Consider the following 20,818-nt stretch of genomic DNA (forward strand, 5'->3'; position numbering starts at 1 on the left):
GCGCCGCCGTCGCCGCCGCCTCCGCCGCCCCTTTCCCGCGCTCCTGCCGCCTCGGCCGCCGCCGCCGCGAGCTCGGCCGCCAGTGGTCCGCGGACTTTGGGTGTCCGGGTTGAAGGTCGGTCCGGACGTCGGACCCAGATCGGTTCCCGGACTGTCCGCGGCCGCGCCGCCTTCTCCTCGCCTCAGCCTGGGGTTTTGTTCCGAGAGATCCGAGAGGCGAGCGGAGCTGACAGTGATTTTGACAGTGATTTAAACCCGCTTTTGTTGTTGTTGGCTTTTCGTTGTTTGGTTTTGTGTGTTGTGCGTGTGTGTGGCGATTTTTTCCCCGTGGTGCCTTTTTTTTTTTTTTTTATTGTTGTGCATTTTTTTTCCTTTTTTGTTTTTCAAACCCCGTGTTTTTTTTTTTTTTTTTTTTTTTGTTTTTGTTTTGTTTTTTGCTCGGGGCTTCCGAATATGTTTTATGACGGTTGATTTTACACCAGGAGGTTTGTCTCCGAGGAAGATCCAGGGAACTGGATATCTAGCGAGAACTTCCTACGGCTTCCCCGGCGCCTCGGGAAAATGGGAGCTGCTGCAAAGTTGGCGTTCGCCGTCTTTCTTATCTCTTGTTCTTCAGGTAGGTGCAGGGAGCGCGGCGGCGGGGCTGCTGCAGGCGGAACGGCTCTCGCCGCTGGCGGCCACCGCTGTGCTGGGTCTCGGTGAGCTCCAGGGCAGCCTGGGGAGGTTTCCCACACCCTGAGCCCCTCCGCTGCTACCCCCGGGTCTGATCGGGATCTGGAAACCTCCATGAATTTTTCTTGTTTTGAGTTTGGCTGACGAACTGATAAGAGTGCTGTGTTGTGGTGGAAGTGAGAAAGTCATGGTCTGTGGCCATAACACTGGATGACAGCGCTGGTTGGGTTGCAGTTAAGCCACAAATACCACAAGTGACAATTTATGCAAAGGTTGAGACCCAAAAGGAGTATTCCGAAATGTCATCTAGCGTAAGCTGCTCCCAAACCAGGGTGGCTTTTGTCGTCTTCTAGTTCTGTGTAGACCTTCGCCGGTGAATCTCACGACATGGATCAAGTCGGTGGCTACTTAATTTTGGCCGTGAGAAACAGTGCATCCTGTTAGCAATTTAATCCAGCTCTTCTCACGTTTTCTTTAACTTCTTTGTCCAACAGTGTTATAAATAGTTGTTTTTGGAGCATTAACTATAACCCAGTGCAGAAGAGGTATGCCACTGTGTGTTGGTAGTGTGCTGGCTTCCAACCACCATTTGTGTGCTCTTTTCAGGCAAACATTTTGCTTACCTACGGAAGACTTATTTTAAATGCTTTGTATTGAAGCATTGTTTTCGGTTTAGCACAGCCTACGTGAAATTAGTCTTATTGTTAAATATGCCTTACTTACTGATCTAGTAGCCCAAGGTTGTAAGAATAACCTGGCTGTTTTATATTTAAAATTTTTATTTTGTGAGGACATTCTGCGGTTGCAACCAGTGGTTGGAAAGACTGTCTAGTCTTTTGTATTTGAGATTCTGTAAATGAACACAATATATAGCTAAAAGGTGTGTGGAAATGTGCCTAAGAGGAGAGTTAGTTTCATAGATGAAAGAGTTTAAAAGTCATGATGAAATCTGTGTATCATAAATATTCAATATTCAGTTACTAGCTTGTGAAATAGAATTATGGGGGGGAGGCGAATTGACAGGTTTCATGGCCAAGTCTTTATCTCATTTGCCACAGGGAAATTAGAGGGTGGTAGTCTTTTCTTTGTGTACCTTTGTGTGTGTGTGTGTGTGTGTGTGTGTGTGTACGCGTGTGCGCGCACGCGTGCACTCCCCCCATAGAATCTTCTGTAATGTATAGAATTTTGCTGAATGGTACATTTCCCTGTGGTTAATAAATGGATAAAGTCTAGTCTTATGTCTGTAGTGGTATTGATCAGTTCCGGGCGGGCTCAATGTGTTGTGAAATGGCGATCATTGCCAGAGATTAGCCAAAAGAATCATGTCTGTTCAAATGGAAGAAGGAACATGCTTAAGGCAGGCTGACAGTTCTTTTTGTGCATGGTTTGGGAGGAAGCTAAACAATGGTGTATCTGAAATGAATGAAGGCCTTGATCACATTCAACATCTTGCTTTTGTGAAATGACTTAACCATCTAGTTTTGCTGGTTCCTGTAGTAAGTGCTCCTTCTCCTCTCTCCCTGTATGTTCTGGCTGGTGAACTCCTCTGATTGAAATCCCTTTTTCTGAGCTCCTGCCCTTGAGGAGGAGGAGCATCATGGCCACTCACCAAGGGCTTGTGAACAGTCTTCCCTTCCAAGCCCACCTGAGTCACTTTAATGGTTGAAGAAGGTTATTCTTGAGCAGTCTCAAGGTATTACTTCTGGAAAAGCAGACTAGCACTGCAGAGCATTACAGCTTTTTCTGTTGGTTTGGAGTAAAAAGAATTGAGCATTAGTTTCTTGTAGGATTATTTTCATTGAACCAGGAGGTTAACAGTGAACATTTTGAAATAAAGTAATATTGTTGCTATAGATCATATGATATGCTATTTGCATTAAACTAACATTAAGTATTGTAGCATAGATTTTTTTTAAAATGAAATTGCTTGTTGAACTAAAATGTGATTGCATTGAAGATAATTGAAGTAATCTTAAAAGCCTTAATCCATATTTATACATGAAGGTTTTTAGTACTTAAAATGTCTGATTTTTTTTTTGAAAAGGCTTTGTTATGAGTAAAATGCACTCTAAAATAGGATTATTGTGTTTTTTTCCTAATTGATTTTTCTGTGTAATGTGTAATCTGGCATGCTAGAACCATGAGGGCAACTATTTTTATGAGAATTAAGAAATTTATCAGGTTGTCAGGTTTTTTTATGGATATATATTTATCTCAAATGGAAAACAGTAGTAAAAATTATTATTTTTAGGTATTTAGGATGGATGTTTACTGTTTTCTTTAGCATTTGGTGGACTTCGATTTTTTTTAGTTTCCATCCTGTGGTATGTGCTCTGGAGACTGATTATGCAGACAATTCTTATAAGATATGGCCAAGTATAATTTTCTCCTCTCTCATTCCAGAGGAAACATTTTGAGTTTGCCCTCATCCGGGAATGCCTTTAGATTCCCTTTGATTTTGAATTTTTTTATTCCTTTTATCCTTCCTCAGATTCTGTTTCAAAACAAATCTCATTTTTTTTTAAAAAGAACATGGTTACTTTGTTTTTCATAGTGTGTTAAAATGTGAGATGAATATGATATTACCACCAGAGAATATCTAGGTTTATCTCCCTAGAATGATGCAGCTATTGAAGCATTTGAGTTGCATTGAAGTAAGTTGAGATTTCATTTGGATTCTGTGGGAGCGAAAGCAGTGGGGTTAATATATTTGATGAAATGAGAAATGGAGATGTAATTATGTTACATTTTCTTCAGTTTAGCTCTGCAGTACTGTGTTTGGTGCACATGTGGGTGGGAGTTTGTATGGTTGGAAGAAGAGTTGGCATTTCAGAGCCTCTTCTGGGACCAATCTGAACTTTGGCTGACAAGTATAGATATTAAGTTGCTTGTTTTCTAAAAGGCACTATTTCTTAAATGTTGTCTGTGATCAGGTTTAAATAGAATATAACATTGAAATTTACAGACCTGAAAAACAAAAAAATAGTATCCCTCTGTTTTTTTGTTTTTTTTTTTTTTTTAAATTTCATTTGAAATTTTTTTCTGTATAAGCTCTAAGTCAGTAGTTCTCAAACTGGGGTGTTTTGCCCCTCACCCACGGCAGCACTGGAGACATTTCTGATGGTCTCACTGGGGCGTGGAGTATGTGTGTGGGGGGTTGTGTGCTGCTGGCATCTAGTGGGTAGAGGGCAAGTAGGAATCCTGCTAATTATCCCGCGGTGTACAGGACAGCCTCCACAGCAAAGAATCACCTGGCTCAAAATGTCAGTAATGTTTAGACTGAGGAATGATGTTATAAACTCTGAAGTTTTTGTTGAGTTTTAATTTTTATTAATACTTGTGATATATACGGATCATATTCCTTGTGGGAAGTTGGTATGTGCACATAACACATTTCAGTTCTTTTCTCACGCCCCGCACCTTCCCCTAAACTTTTTTTTAAAGTATTAATGTATTAGCAAAATGGCTGTGCTTGCTCATTCTCTAGGGTCAGTATCTAAATTTTCTCAGTACATAGCATTGATCTTCAGGTGACTTTGTATTGAAAGGTTTTATATTTTATCTTTTAAGATTAGAATATTACTAAATTAGGGAACTACACTATGGTCATATGTTATTATTTCATCCTATCCTTCTTTAATAAATGTATTTTACTGACCGTTAGGAATAATTCTTCAATACCAGTGGTTTGTTTGTGAAAACTGCATGTTTGTAGTTACGATGAATGAATGATTAGTTAATATACTGTTTAATTATATTTGCTTTTTTATCTAGTGTTTTCTCTGCTACAAGTGTATTTATTTCCTTTAAGGATATTTCTTTTTATCCTTATTGAAATCACTGTGCTGAATGGCCATGGAGAGTGTGTGTGTGGTTGTGTATGTTTAACTTGTCGCCTAAAAGTTTTGTATCATATGGGAAAGTATGTTCACTACTATGTGTTCCTTGAATGATTTCAAGGTATAAATTGGTATGAATTGATTTAAAAAAAAACCTTTGTTTTTTCTAGTTAACTTTAATCTCTAAAACCTTTGAAAGTAGTTTCCTAATTGTTGAGGAGCATTAGCTTGGATTTGATTACCATTACTCGCATCTGGGATGCACTAAGTAGTAGTCTGTGACCAAGAGAATGTTACGCACGCTCATGCCTTTCAAAAGGTTGGATTTTGATCCTAATAAATACTTTATTTTGAATTCTGTATTTCAGAAACTTAACTCAGCCAGCCAGTATGAGAGTTACAGTGAAACTCTTAAAATAAGAAACACTATACCATTGAGGAAAATTCTAAAGTCACTCCCACAAAAAATATGCAAATCAGCCTCATACTGTTTTTGTAATACACCTCCTCATAACCTCCTTCTGGTACTACTGACATTTTTACCTTTTGGGTCCATCATACCCAGTGTGTTTGTAAGAAGTGACGCATAATTAAACTGAATGAGATTTTAATAATCTAAATTGTTCTTTCATATTTGAAGACAATTTTGTTGTACTTTTGTTTCATAAGTACGTCTATGTCTCATTTTTGATGTCTTATAAATCAGTTATTTAAACTTGCATTTTCATGTTCCCTTATGTTTCCACTTGTCATAGTGTCCATAAGTTCCTGGTTAGCTAGTTGGCAACATTTCACACTGGGGTCAGTGGGACATCTTTATTCTTTACGTTGTAAACCTCAGCATTTCTTTAATTTTTTTTTAAAATTATAGTTCTCATTTTACTTTTTCCCCTTTTTGTCTATTGCTTTTCTCCCCTCTGTGTCCCTTTACTATATGCTGCTCTGTTTTGGACTCGAGTTGTTGTTAAGCATCATGGGTGCCAAAAGAGGGCTCACTTACCATTTAATGAAACAAATTGAATTTAGAATGTTTGAGAATTGACCAGTCTTTCCACTGTTTTTCATTTGGTGGCTTCTGAACTTCCACATATACACTTGGGAGTAGTGTTCTCTTGAAATCAAATGGCCTGAACTTCAGATTGCTCTTGTTTACTTTTACATATTTAGATTTTTCTTAACTCTTTGCTGCTTTCAAAGTCTCTTATTATTCATTCATTGTCTCTGTAAGCAAAAAGTTGACCAGACCTGAGAGTATGTTTATTACCTCTGATGGGCCCACATTAGACATCTGTGGTACATTTAATTCTGTTACGTTATAACAGTCACATCTAGACAGAACATTGATTTCGAATTGACTATTGAACTTGAAAGTTCCAGGAATACTGTATAGAAGAGGAATGCAACACATCTGTTGTGCTGTATATTGTTTTTGACTTTCTGTCATTCTCTAGCTAGATTTCTGTCATTTTCATATACTCAATATATCTATCTAGAGGTCATATTTTGTTTAATAAGGGGACTAAATGGAAATGTGCTGGTATGTCCAAGGTTGAATTTCATGAACTCTTCAAATGGTGGGCTTAGGGAAAAGATTAACAGGTTTCTTATGGATAATGACCAAGAATGTGGTTATGGTTAGTGGACTTGGGTTCTGGTGGTAGTACTGCTGCTATCTAATTCTTCTGTCATTTGCCTTTACCTGAATGAGCACTCTCCTTGTTAAGACTAGCTAGTTCCTTTTTACTATTTTTTCACAGTCTTTCCACTTACCTACCAGAGTAACCTCATTAAAAAATAAAACTGGGGGCTGGGGAATAACTCAGTGGTCTAAGCACCTGCCTGGCAAGTGCAAGGACCCAGGTCCAATCCCCAGTACTGTATGCTGTGCTGGCCCCACTCTGAGCTGGCCCTGAAATCGGGCGAGGTGGTGCATGTGTGTAATCCCAGTGCTTGTGAGGCTGAGACAGCAGGCTCATTATGAGTCTGAGCTGATACAGGTAGGAGACCCTGTACTAAATAAATAAATAAAGATTTAAAAAACTGAGTAAGTCATTTTCATTAAACCCTTTGATGACTGACTCATCTTTAGTGTAGAACTTAAAATCTTGGATGTATGAAGTCTTTCATAATTTGGTGTTCTCTAATTCTTGATATGGTAGCTAAGGGAGTACACTTTAGAATTAGACTTTCCATTGTTTAAATCAGCTTTAAAACATAAGTTTTGGCCAAGCTCATATTGTCTTCTAGTGGCTTAGTTTTCTCATATACAAAAATGGGAATATGAAGTGTATTTCTTCAGAAAGTGGTTTGAAGGTTAAATGGCACATAAATGTGAGGCATTTTGTTGGTACTCCTCTTCATGATGAATTCTTTATTCTAGTCGCAAATACACATTGAAGTTTCTTGAATTTGTCATCCATTATTGTGTATCAGTATGGTGCCCTTTCTACATGTTGTTTCTTTTTCTTTTACCAACTTCACACCTGTTGCTTTTCAAACTGAGTACAGTATCACCTCTTCAGAAGCACTTTACCATCCAACCTAGATTTAATTGCATTCTACTCATCTAACATCTTACAAGTGACCTTAATTTCAGTAATTGCAAATGCTTACTATTGTATTTCTGCTTCACACTAGTGCAGATGTTTACTGTTTCTGCTCTTTGAAGACATCTTCCCTTTATTCAGAGACCCATTGCTACAGTGTGGCACATAGTAGGTGCTTAGCAAATGTTTATTAAGTGAATAAAATGAAATTATTTTACTTTTTGAGCTACAGATTTCCTCTTATGTTAATAAGTGATGAATTTTTATTCAATTATACCTGAATTTTTTTCTATTCTAAAAGCTTTTTGATTCTGTAATTTAAGGATTAGAGTTCCGCAGTGACATTTTAATTAAGAAAATTTATTTTGCTGGTAATAATGTTTATATCCTTAGGTTCTGTTCATTTTTAAAAAATATTCTTTAACTCATTGTTAGACTACAATTTTTATATAATTTAAATTGTATATTTAGAAGCAATCTTAGATGTCTTCAGGTCCAATTGCTTTTTTTTCATACTTTTTGACCATGATCCACAATAAGAATTGTATCACGACATACTGTGTGTGTGTGTGTGTGTGTGTGTGCATGTAGGTGTGTGTTAGAACAAAGTTTTATGAATTATTTACTCTCTGCAGGACATTTATTTTTATATTCTATTTCATTTGCAGAATGTTGATTGAGACCCATTAATTGATTCAGTGACCAATGAAAGATAGAAAATTCCTAAAATACACTGATCTGGTTAGCAATCCTCTCTCTCTATCCACAACTTCTGAGTGGAGAAGGAAATATGTGCAGTGAAAAATGTATACACTAAAAACATGCACTGAAAGTATGGTCATTAATTAATCCACAATAGAGAATAAGTACTTAGGAATAGAATACAGGGAAAACTGGTTCCAGGGAATAACTTGGATTTAGTCTGGCAGAATTCTTCTCTCTTATGGACTAGTTGTGTAAATTAAGCACAAGAAAGATGTTGAAATAATTAGGTTGTAATTTTGGAGAGCTTGGACTTTCTCATGTAGGATAGACTTACTGGAGAAGATACATCCTAATATTAAGGGGGAAATGTCTTAGGAGGGTAAGAAGGATAATTCATCTTACAATGAAGGAAAAGGTACAAAATAGCATCAGGAATACAAAGGCCTCTTAAGTAAACTTGACCATGGAAGGCAAGTTGTGATAGAGGAGTTTTGACCTAATTAGAGGAAGAGATTTGTATGAAGAGATTCTTATTTAAAGAGTTAGGACAGTATCATAGAGGGAGTAAATCCAGATGAAAACAATTAAAACTGAGAGGAGGTAGGAGTGGATGATACAGATCTTGATGATTGTCCTAAATACATATATGTGGAATATGGGACAGAAAAGCAATTTCGAGATTAAGGTAAATAACACTACTAAATAAAATTGGCAAAGAAGCCTGAAGAAAATAGAAATCACTTTCATAACTAGGAATAGAGACAGAAAAGGATTTAGATGATAAACATGAGTGAATATACATGCACAGGTTTGGAACTATAAAAGGGTGTAACAATGAGAACATGTGATAGTCTCTTAGAGGAGAAGACACTGATGGATGCGTCTCCATTGTGAAGTCTAAAGAATCCTGAGCATTAATGGCTCAAAATATTTTTATGTTTAAGGAATGGTCAGATTTCAAACTAGATTATGTTCTTCTACATCTGTATGGGGCATTTTCCTTACAGTACATTATGTAGAAATAGATGTCCTATACAAATATATTTAGATACTTTTCTGGATTTAGTCTATACTAAATCCAGATTGAAGCCTAAGCCTTTGAGTGATCATTCTTTTAGACCGCATAGAAGCAGTTTTTCTGTGGTTGTAGTCACATTAGGAATCACTTTATTTCCTCATGTTGCTGAAACAGGTAAATATAAAGTAAGAAGGTAGTTACTAGATTAGCAAGACTGTGGGGAAGGTTGCCTTAGAAAAGATTTTCAGAATTAATTAAGCCTTATGTGTTACCTAAAAATAAGACTATAAAGTTTGGAGAATTTTACTTCCTTATGATTGTCTTAAAAGTTTATATTTTATAGAAATTAGGCCATTGTTGGGAAAAATCTGTTATTGATATCTTTATATTGATATATAATAAATTGGATTTGTTACAAGGCATTATGCCAAGATAGAGGGGCATGAATGTATTGTGAGATCCTGGCAAGTTTCTGAAACTCTGTGATTAATTTTTTAGGTTTGCAAACCAAGATGTATTAAATGAAATAATACAGTGCATAACACAGTAGAGTATCCTTCACATATGTATGTTAATCATTAATCTACCTTTAAGTATAATTTAGTGATATGTAGATGTGATATGTAAGACATTTGAAATATAGATTCAGTTCTTGGGAGATATTTTTATATGTGCAGGTATGTTACTTGTCAGTTAATGTAAAATAATCTAAATTATACCACCAGAGGACTATATGAAGAGCTAGATAAGTGCTGGGAAATGAATACAACATTCAAGTTTCATAGTTCTTTACAGAGTGCTTTAAGGTCTCATTGTGGTAGCATGCTTTGAAAAGAAACATTAGAATGAATTTCTGTCTCTATCTAGTGGAATTTTAAACACTTTTTTCGTGAACTGCTTTTCACTTAAATTTTAGGTGTTTTAAAACATTTTGTGTGTGTTCTGAAAGATTCTCAAGTCTGATTTTAGATGCTAACCATAAGGTTAGTCTGTCATTCAGATTCCTACTTTTCTACCAATGCTTCTTTGATCTTGATACACCCACTTTGCTCATCTCTAAAGAGGATAAAATAGGTGTTTGCTCATTTAACAATTATTGGAATACATGCTGGACTGTGCAGGGTGCTAAGGATGTAGCAGTAAAAAAAGACATAGATGATTATTCCTTTATGGAGCCCATAGATGCCAAATGAATCAAATATTACAGATTGGCATATATTCCATCATAGAACCTAACAGGATTCTGAGAGAATAACTATTTGCTGCATATCACAGACATAATTTCTAGTTAGTTGCCATATTATTTATTGTCTTTTCAACTCCTATAGTGCAGGTTCTATTGGGAGAGGAGGTTCGGGTGTGTCTGACCTGTTTGTTATTCATAGTACTCTCTGAACATAGCAATTTCTGGCACAAAATAGAAGCTCAATAAAGATTTAACTGGTTGCCTGAAGAAATTAGTGTAGATGGTACTGTACCACAGAAATAGAGGCAACATCGTGCAGGGCTTTGATCTGTCCCAGAAAGGAATTACTATAAAATGGAAGGAGAAACTAGATTTGAGTTACATGTTAAGATCACTTCGACAACTGTCTGAACAGTATATGAGAAGTGCACAGGAGTAGAGGTACAACTAGTTAGTAACCTGTTGCATCATAGTAAGCTAGAGACCCTGAGAGATTCCTTTCGGCTTTGAACAGTCTCTGGTTATATGTTCTACTTACCAGTCTTCTTTTAGTCACATTTTTTCCTATTTATTGTTACTTAAAAAAAAATAATGCTTCTTATGCACATGACAACTTTGGATACATGTCAGACAGCAAAACCCAAAAAGAAATGATAAAACCTAGGCTAAAAGTTATTGAGGGTTTTTTTTTGGTTTGGTTTTGCTTTGTTTTCAGTACTAGGGATTGAACTCAGGGATTCTACTGAGCTGTCTCCCCGGCCCCTTGAGTTTTTAATGACGAATTCCTATCTATATTTTATGACTTTTCTAGATTATATTCTTATTTACACATTAGTGTTTCAGAAAGTTTGCCTTTGTTTCAAATGCATGTCTTTTCATAAGGTCATCTACTACCACTTTAAAATGATGCAGTGTTAAATGACTCAGAAGTAGAAATACCTAGGGTTTTATCTTTCCAGATTGCCATGATCTTACAAGAAAGGCTAAAAGATAAACAATGCCTTGGGTTATTAGTTTTACTCAGTGGTACAGCCTCTAACTATAGGTAGTCAGCTTGATTTTTAAAAAATTAAGTTTATTGGTACATTTAAGGTATATATATATATATATATATAATGATCACATTTATCATAGTAATGATACATCTTGATTATTTTTTTTCCCTCAGCCCCTTCCCTCCTTATTTACAAAAGCTTTTCTATTTTTCTTTCTTTTCTTGACCTCCTCCCCACAGTTCCTCTTCCCATTTTATCATTTTCAACCAGCTATTTCCTTCTTGATGTTTTCCCGAAGGAATTAAAAACATCATACCACGGTGATATATGCACACCCGTTTTTACAGTGACACTGTTTGTAATAGCTAAATTTTGCCAACAGCCCAAATGCCTATCAACTGATGAATGGATAAAGAAGATGTGATTTTTTTTTTAATACAGTTGAGTACTGTTCTGCCATAAATAAAGATAAATTTGAGACATTTCTAGGTAAACAGGAGGGAGCATCTTGAGACTGTAAAGTGAAATATATGGGGCACACATGTATAAGTACTGCATTGTTTTTCTGATGTGAGAAGTCAAAAGTGTAAATAAGGACCAAAATGTATAATAGCTTGGAGAATTGCTTGATATTTTTCTCCATAAACACTGCATGTCGCTCCTGTTTGTGATGATGGTGATGGTGGGAAATTGCTCTGTGTGGTGCAGGAATGACCTCTTTATTACGTTGTCTGAGCAACCGCATCTTTGACTAGGGAGGACTGTATTGTTACAGAATGGTGAAATTAGAAGAGATACCAAGTTTTACTGAATTAAAAATATAGTGGTAGTTGCCGCTTTTCATTTTGTTCCATTTGGTCAGCCTCATTTGGAAGGAGGTAAAGCTATCTAGCTCTGGTAAGTCATCTTCTACAAAAAAATGCAGTTATACCTTATAGCTATTATGGGACCTTCTGTTTGTTACTAGGTTAAGTAAAATAGTGCTAGAAAAAGACATGGACACTAGGCTTTTTCGTTACTTGGTATTGGAGTTTCATACCATATATGTATTGTAGAATTTTCTGTTTTCACTTAAGCTCAGACTTGAACTTATGTAAATATCCTTTAAAATGATATGAAGAGAAAGGTCAAAGAGGACATTGATAATGACTAAGTAGTCTTTAGATAATAACTTGTACAAAAGGGCATGGTAATAGAAAAATATTTTGATTAGCAAGTAGTCAGAAGTAGAATAAAACACTTTTCTAAGTGACCAGAAAAATGTTTTAAATCACCACTTTTATTCTATACAAATATTATATAACAAATCTTAGTGGTTCACCTTTTTCTTATTTTTTTCTTTGTTCTTTAAAGATAGATAAATGTGGTTAAGATGTTGAATCAGGAAATTAATGGCAAATTATATTTTTTGTGAAAATGTACATAGAGGGCCGGTGAGATAGCACAGTGGTCTAAAGAACCTGCTTAGGCAAGCTTAGGCAAGCACAGGGACTGTGGTTTGATCCCCAGCATCACATGTCATGCCAGTCCCGCCACCAGGGCAGGCTGAGCCAGCCACACACACACACACACACACACACACATAGACACACACACACACACACACACACACACACACTAAAATATTCATAGAGATTGCTTATAAGCTGAGTAGACTAGAAATAATAGAGGCAGTTAAATTAGGAGGCTTTGATTGCTGAGAGGTTCTAACAAATTGTCAAGTACTATTTTCTCCAGTAACTTCCTCTATCAGAATGAGTCTTAAGAATAAACCACTCAAGCTGATCCTCACTTTTGAAGGATGGAGTAAAAGGTTAAGGTAAGAGAAGAAAAGTGTAGTTAGACTTTTTTCTATTTTAAGTCATCAAAGCATAGTTTGATCTTTTATCTATACTTCTTTTACTACTGTAGTTCAAGAATAACTCACATCAAGGACTGTAGTTTGTAGTTTGTCTGGCAATATATATTTAACAGCCCTGATTTAAGCAGTGTGTGTGTAGTTTTTTTTTAATATAATCATTAGCTAAGTCTTTTATCTATATTATGAAAGTAAATCAGCTCACTAACCTAGAGGACCGAAGAGTATATTATATTAGTCACGTAGAGAATTTTCTGCATTGGAACATATGATTTATCAATAAGGAAGAGTAGCTAATAGGGATAAAAACTAATATTGTTGGTACAAGTATAGCTGTTGGTTGACAGAAATGGTTTCATAAAACATATAAAGCTATAAAACTTTCCTTCATCTGCAAATTCACTGAAGTAATTATATGATTCTTAGACTGGTATATTATTAGAGCAGTTACTTTATAGGGAGAACACTTGGGTGTTGGGTCTCCCTCTACCATGGTGTAATACATTGTGTGAACTTGGGGAATTCTATAACCTTAGTTTCTTCATTTATAAAATGGGATTTGTAATGCTCATCCTGCAAGATTATAGTGAAGATCTGTTGCGGATCCAAAGCTATATATACAAGCCTATGCACACTCATATACACATACACACATAAAGCCTTTACAATTTTGCAGTCTTACGCCAAGTGTATCTATCTGATAGTGATGTTTTTCAAGGACTAGAGAGATCAATAAGGGTTTGAGTGAATTACGCATCACTTTGACTTCAGAATTTGTGATTCTTAATTTTATCTTAAAACTGTTGGTAAATAAAGGGGTTAATTCTATAAGCAACTGATTGTAGGAATAGTATTAAAGGAAGTTTTATTCTTTACAGTGACCTTAAAGGCATTGGATGATATGGCCCCTATTTAAGCTCATCTTTCAGCATATTGGCCTTTTGGTAATCCCTCCAAGAAACCAGTTGTTTCTTATTTTTTTTTTTTCCCCTGCTTGTTTTCCATTAAAGTTTACAAGAAGGGCCATATCTGACTTACTCCCCATAGTGTCACTAGTGTTTAGCACATAATAAATGCTCTACAAATATTTGAGTGAATGTTGGATGCTTTCAGATGTTTAGGAGAGGGGTACTGTTTTGTAAAGGGCCAGATAGTAAATATTTTAAACAGTTTTCTGTAGTTACTTAACTGCCATTTTTAGTACAGAATCAGTCAGAGGCACTATGTAAATGATTCAGTGTGATCGTATTCCAATAAAATTTTATTTGTACACAACTGAAACCCGAATTCACACCTTTTTCTCTGTCACTAAATATTCTTTTAATTATTTGTTCAGTAGTAGTTCAGAGGCTGTATAAAAATAAGCTATATTCTAGCTTCGACCTTTGAACTGTAGATTGCCAGTCTCTTGGATATTGAATAGTTAGCCCACCCATATCCTTCAGTTTATGAGTTTTCTTAGAAAACTTTCTTTGGAACCTAGGACATATTTCTTATAAAATCATTGTAGTACATGTTGGTTAAGTTCCTTGGCCAACCCACCAACCCTTTTCTCCTCTTACGTTATATCCCCACAACTAGGATAGGACTAACACTATCTCAACGGGAAGAGTGTAGTATTCCTTCTTGGACTAGAAGAATCAACATACTCTCCCCATTATTAAAATTTACTTTTTTGCTTGCTCTTCTGCCTACTGGGCTTTGCATCTTAGGAAGTTTGAGGGGCTCCTGTGGCATGGTCATGGTATGGCTAAGTTCGGCCTGAAGTGTGAATAGGGAGGATGAGATGGGAGGAGAAAGTCTGCAAGAGTGAAGAGCACAGAGCGATTTTCTTTTCAAGCTGCAGGTCACAACTCATGAAATCAGTGTAGGGGGTCAGCATTACAAAGGAAGGAAGAAGAAGAAAAGAAAATAGAATGAATCACACATAGTAAAAGTACAGTTTGTGGAGCTTACGTTGTATGTGTGCTTACACGTGCATATATATTGGATTACAATGAAAAATGTACTTCTTACTGTAGTTTGTAGTCAGAAAAGTTTAGAAGCCTGTTTTGTATGGGTTTCAGAAACTGATCTTGAGGGTTTTTTTTCTTTTTATTGAGTGTGAGAGTCCAAAGGAATATATAAAAGAAGCTTCTTTATTGCCTATTATGGTGTTTCTGGTGTGAAGCTTCTTTATTAGATAGTTACCTTTTTTTTTTTTTTTTTTTTCTTAAACAAATGAGAACACAGGGTCATTCAGCTAATAAGCTTCACAACAGAGGTTCACCTTATTTTAGCATATGTACTTCATCCATTATACTATGTATGAAAGAAGCTCTGTGTGACCTGCTTTGTATTCTGGAATATAAAAGCAACCTAATTGGTGGTATTCCACCCAGATTTCGTGAGACAATGCAGAAGCTTTAGTTGTAGGAAGAATCGCTGGAAAGGTGAAGAAAATGGTTAGGAATAAAGAATGATGACTATCTAAGGTAGAAGAGACTTTGCCTTTATTTTTTTTCTTGTTCTTCCTTCTACTGTCTTTGCCCCTTCATGTCTTACCAGCAGTTGGGCTTTTTAACTCATTCTAGAAATAGCAGAGAATTGAGGAGGAGGTTTAGTAAGGAAAAGTAATATAATCATGTCTTTAGCTGAAAGGGGAATGGGGACAGAAACTCAAGTAGCAGGGCCACCTGGCCACCCAGATGGGTTGACTGTTCCCAGGTGGCAATTTACAAGTGGGTGTAGGTAAAACAGAGCCTGCTATTAAATTGTGTTACAAGCAGAAGTCTTGGCTTTGGAGGTGGGTAACTTTGATATGTTAATTGAAAATAGTTCATTTTAAAGTTACAGTAAGGGAAATCTTCTCTAGAGCAACACTTGGTTAGTCCAGAACAAGGTACCAATTTTAAGTAAAAATCATAATACTGTACATATCTTTAAAAGATTTCTCTTTTATGTGAGTTAGCAAATATGGTGAGCATTAATTTATGCTGATTCTGATCTCTTGTCTTGATTTGGATTGTCTCAGGAAGAGTAAGAATGGTAGGAAGGCTATTGTCCTTCACTAGGAAAGTAACCAAAGCACAGCAGATACCTGGTTACTATAATTGAATGGTGACAGACCCTTAGAAAATATATTTATCCTTCTCTGAGAGGTTGAGATTCTTATGTTTGCAATGGGAATTACTAAGTCATATAGAATGAGTTTTAACTAGTAGTGCCCAAAACTTACCACCTCAGTGATGGAGAACCTTTTAGAGCTTTCAGTGATACAGTCTACTGTGGCACGGGTGCCAGAGGTTTTCCACCACTTCCCTACCTCATTGCTTAGCATTCTGTATTATAATTGCTTGTTAGTATGTTTGCCCACCAGCTCTTGCGTTCTTCCTCATTTTTCTGTGTAAAGATAGGATTTAGAGCATTTGAGCTAGATTGTCTGGTCCAGATTGTCTGTGTCCCTTTGGAAAAGGGAACTGATATTGACACCTACTGTGTATTTGTTACAATCCATAAGTTGCTATACAGTGCTTTGAATTTCTTACATTGTATTCCAGATCAGTAGATAATAATAGCTGATGTTGCTTGTTATTGCCTGGTAGTATCTGCCTATAAACTGTTCGTTGAATACAAGCAAGTTAAAATGTTATGGTTTACTTGATGATTTAGTATATACTTTGCCTTCATTACTCCTGGCAAGATGTTCTGCCTTAGCAGTCATTTGCATTCTTTTTCTTTTCTTTCCTATTCCTTGTGCTTTAATTCTGAGGACCATAAGAGAGTAGAATATATTACATTTAAAAAATTGCAAATATTGGTAGGCAAGCCCTTTTCTTAAGTTGGTGGCCAAATATTAAAATGGTATTTTTCATAGATATATATATATAATCTTGTCACAATATACTTAACAAAGTTTGATTAGGGTTCAGTGAAAATTAGTCTCTCCCCCTTTGGGATTAATAACTTTATAATTAGTATGTATGGTGTAGAATTTCATGCATATGAAGTGTGCCAGGAGTGTGATAATGAAAATAAAAAAGATGAATGTACAAATTTGTTGCTGCTTGGATCACTACTGCTCTTTGGACCCAATATCTTTTCTCTCTCTCTCTCTCTCTCTCTCTCTCTCTCTCTCTCTCTCTCTCTCTCTGTATTTAGTAGAGGGTCTACAGGGTCTCACTCCACAGATGGGACTCGTGATCCTCCTGTTTTCAGCTTCCCAAGCAATGGGATTACAGCTTTGTGCCACCACGCCCAGTCTCAGTCATATTCTCAGTGCATCCTGGGGGCTGGGCGACCCAATTTCTTTTACTGGTTTAAAAGTAAAACAAAACAAAAAAAGAAAATTGTGCCTGAGTCAAAGTGTTACGGCTTAAATATGGAATGTCTCCCCAAATCCTCATGTGTGTGGAAGCTGGGTAGCTTATAAAAGTACAGTGGCTCACTTGCTGTTGGGAGGTGGGGCCTGGCTACAGGGTTCCCTGCAGGTGTGGCCTGGAAGGGCACATCTTCCCAGTCTCCTCTCTTCTCTGTCTGCTATGCAGCTGCTTTGACCTAAGCAGCATTCCTCCATGGAAGACCTTCAACTGTGCCTTTGGGTTGAAACTTCAGAAACCGTGAGCCAAAATGAACTTTTACTTTAAGTTGCAGGTGTCAGGTACTGTATTGGGGCAGTGAGAAAGTGACTAAGACAAGTGCAGTGAATTGAAAACTGAGGATATTTCAGTATATTTAATGAGAAACTATATTCTTGCAATTGGCCATGCTGTTTTGTTTAGGTAGGATGCAAACATTTTTTTAAATAATATTTATTTGACAATGGATTAATTATAGAAAATCAGTTGGTTTTCAGTGAGGAACTTGCAGTTATGCATTTTAGTAGTATTGTATAATGATTTAGGGTTTTTTTTTTTCAGAAAATTCTTGCATGGACTAGTAGTGTGTCATCAGTAGTGTACTCCCAAATAAGAGCACCTTGAAACTTTCCTTTCCAAATTGAAATAAAGGGACTAGTTGTGTTAAAGGAACCAAACAGTGTATCTCTTTTTTATTTTCTCAGTGTACCAGCATTTCTCAGAGTACTAATATTTCTGGGAAAATAGCTTCCATTTATCAATGCTTTATAGTTTTCTAAGTGATTTCATGTATGTTCCTATTTGATTTTAATTGAACCTTTTTGAAATGGGTTTTTATGTTTCTGTTTTGTTTTTTTTTGTTTTTTGTTTTTTTTTTTTTTTTTTGACTCAAACCCTGATATAATTTTCCAGAAGTCTCTAATCAGTAGAGTTAGCACTCTTGACTTTTAAATTCAGGCTTCTTTTAAAGAAATGCCTGCCATCTTTTTTTTTTTTTTTTCTTTTGTTTGTACAGGGTCTCACTACACAGCTCAGACTTGTAGTGATCCTTCTGTTTTCAGCCTTCCTAGTGCTGTTATTACAGGCATGCACCACCATGGCTGGACTCCATCACTGGCTCAGCGCACCCAGGGGTGGGGCTGGCACAGCATGAACCCTGGCCCTTACGCTTGCCAGAGCAAGTGCTTTAGTCTGCTGAGCTGTCTTGCTGGCCCTCCTATCATAGTATAGTCTTTTTCAATTATCTTCAGTCAGTGGGGGAATGTTGGTAGTGCTTTGTAGAGTGGTTACTTTACAGTTAATCTTGTATCACACTTTGAGTAATCCATATTCACAGTTTGGTAGCTGAAGATCGCAATAGAACAATAGGAAACATCAAAGCAAACTTTCACTTTAGGACAGATGTTGTTTTTGTTGGTTGGCTAGCTTTCCTGGTGACCATAAATCCATATGTGTTAATTATTGTCTGAAGGAAATTTGTAGGTAAATCCTATCCTTGTTTGGTACAGAAGTGTTCTTCTTAATCACATTTCCTTTTTGATAAAGAATGTTTAAAATTGTTTTCCTAGCCAGGGAGATGGCTCAGTAGAATAAGCGCTTGCCTAGCAAGTGCAAGGGCCTGAGTTCAATCCCTGGTTCCGCAAAAAAAAAAAAAAAAAAAAATTGTTTTCCTAATGGGCCATAATTAGGTCAGTCTCATTACACGGGAAGCAGAATTTTGCACTGTTTTTACATTAGTACATTTGTTTGATCAGAATTGCAATTGGTAAGTTATGTCATGTAAGTTAAGTCCAGCCGTTATGTATAACAATAATATTACTAATGATTATCATTTGTTAAAACTTATTGACAGCCACTGCTTATAGCATGCTTTGGGCTGTTTTATGTTTCAGTGATAAATACATGTCTCATCCTACAAGATAAATATTTTCTCCATTTTATAACTGAGTTTCAATGATTTGTCTAAGGCTATAACTAAGTAGGAAATCCAGGGTATCAGACCTAGTCTGCAGGACTTAAATCTCTTCAACTTAATAATTTTAAAACATATATTAAAGCATGTGTTACTGATTCTTGGGCGTTGTGCCTTTTTAAGCCTGATCTGCCCCGGTTCCTTCCTCCTCTCCGTAACCTTGCTTCAGCTAGTGCCCCTGGGGCACCTTGAAACCTGTGATATGGTTCGAGAGGCTAGCGTAGCACATTAAAATACCAGTGGCTGATGTAGCAGGGCTTTCTCTGCTCTGAAAAACAAGTTCTGTTTTGTGCACAACTCTTAAAGGAAACAGAAATTGTTCATTTTTAGTTATACAATAAGCTAGAATCAGAAGTAGATCAGAATTTATTTGTTCTGATCACTTTTCAAGTAATTAATGAATTAGTTGTTCAAAATAAATGCATCTTTTTAAAATACTGTACCTTCAGAGAAATTGATTGAAATTTGTTCATGTGAAAGAAAATGAACCCATGTTCTTTTTTATTCATGTTTGGGAAAATAATTTAATAATAGTCCTTAATTACTAACTTGGTGTGTGTTACCAGTGCTGGTTGAATTAGTTAAGTATGAATGGTTTTAGCATTAGCTTTTGTGGTTCCTTTCCCCTCATTCATATTAAGACGGAGTGATAAGCAGGATGATACACAATTTAACAAGCTGTTTAAAAGCACTGAGGATGTAAGTCATTGGTAGGGCACTTGTCTGACATGTATGAGGTCCTGTGTTTAATCCTCAGTACTAGAACAACCCCCACCACACAAATTTCTTTCCAGATCCAAAGATCTGTTTTCTGCGTCTATAACCTTCCTCTCCCTTTTGAGACAGGGTCTTGCTATGAAATTAGGCTTGCCTTGAACTCTGAGTGTAGCTCCGCCTGTCTTCAAACTCATGGTAACCCTCCTGCCTCAGCCTCCCAAGTACTGGGATTATAGATATGCTTCACCACACCCAGCCTGTAACTATAGCTTTTGAAGTATTGATTGCCTCGCAAAACTGAAATAGGATAAAGAGAATAGGAGAATAATGAAATGCCTGATTTGTTTGTTTTTGATTAGGAAGTATGATTAAAAAATGGCAAATGAGTAGTGGAGACAAATAATAAATCTATGAGGAATTCATTATAATAAAAGTAACGTTATACTTGTAATCCACTTAGCTATAATTGAAATTAACCAATACTTAAGAGATAACTACTATGTACCTTTCAGTTTTCCAGATTTTGAGGTGCTTAACAAAAGGAGGCATCTTTGTTTTAGAAACCATTCACTCTGAAATGATGTAAGCTTACACTCTAGACGTACATATTGAACTGAAAATGCAGCATGCACATGTGTAACATTGATTACTAACATTGGTGATATCTGCCACCAGTGCCATTGTTTTTTCTTTTTTTCACCTTCTCCTTCCTCCCTTTTCCCTCTTCCTCTCCCTGGCCTCCCCTTCTTCCTCTTTTTCTTTGTTTTTCTCTTCTTCCACTTCAGAGGTTGTGGTTACTTCTTGAGATTTCACTAGGTGAGATGAGACAAGCATTCCAGATTCTTCTTATTCTGGTCTTTCTGATTTATTTATTTATTTATTTATTTTTTTGTCTGTTCCTTCTTTAATTTATTCTAATCTAAAAGCACCATAAGGCCAGGTTTTTTTTTTTTTTTTTTTTTTTTTTTTTTTT

At 36.3% G+C, this 20,818-nt stretch overlaps 1 protein-coding gene across 2 annotated transcripts in view; it reads left to right on the forward strand.

Annotated features, from left to right (window-relative positions):
* Position 1: 1 nt before the first annotated feature.
* The window catches only part of Acvr2a (activin A receptor type 2A), an 86,194-nt gene continuing 65,377 nt past the window's right edge, over positions 2-20,818 (forward strand). The window contains exons 1-2 of one of the 2 annotated variants that reach the window (XM_004636644.2): positions 2-115; positions 483-616. In XM_004636644.2, the coding sequence (XP_004636701.1) occupies positions 562-616 (55 nt within the window). In that variant the 5' untranslated portion in view covers positions 2-115; positions 483-561. Of the gene's footprint in view, positions 617-20,818 lie in introns of both variants that reach the window. The other variant, XM_004636643.3, reaches the window with a different exon arrangement.

The sequence above is a fragment of the Octodon degus genome, unplaced genomic scaffold, assembly GCF_000260255.1.
Source record: "Octodon degus isolate 3935 unplaced genomic scaffold, OctDeg1.0 scaffold00082, whole genome shotgun sequence".
NCBI lineage: Eukaryota > Metazoa > Chordata > Mammalia > Rodentia > Octodontidae > Octodon > Octodon degus.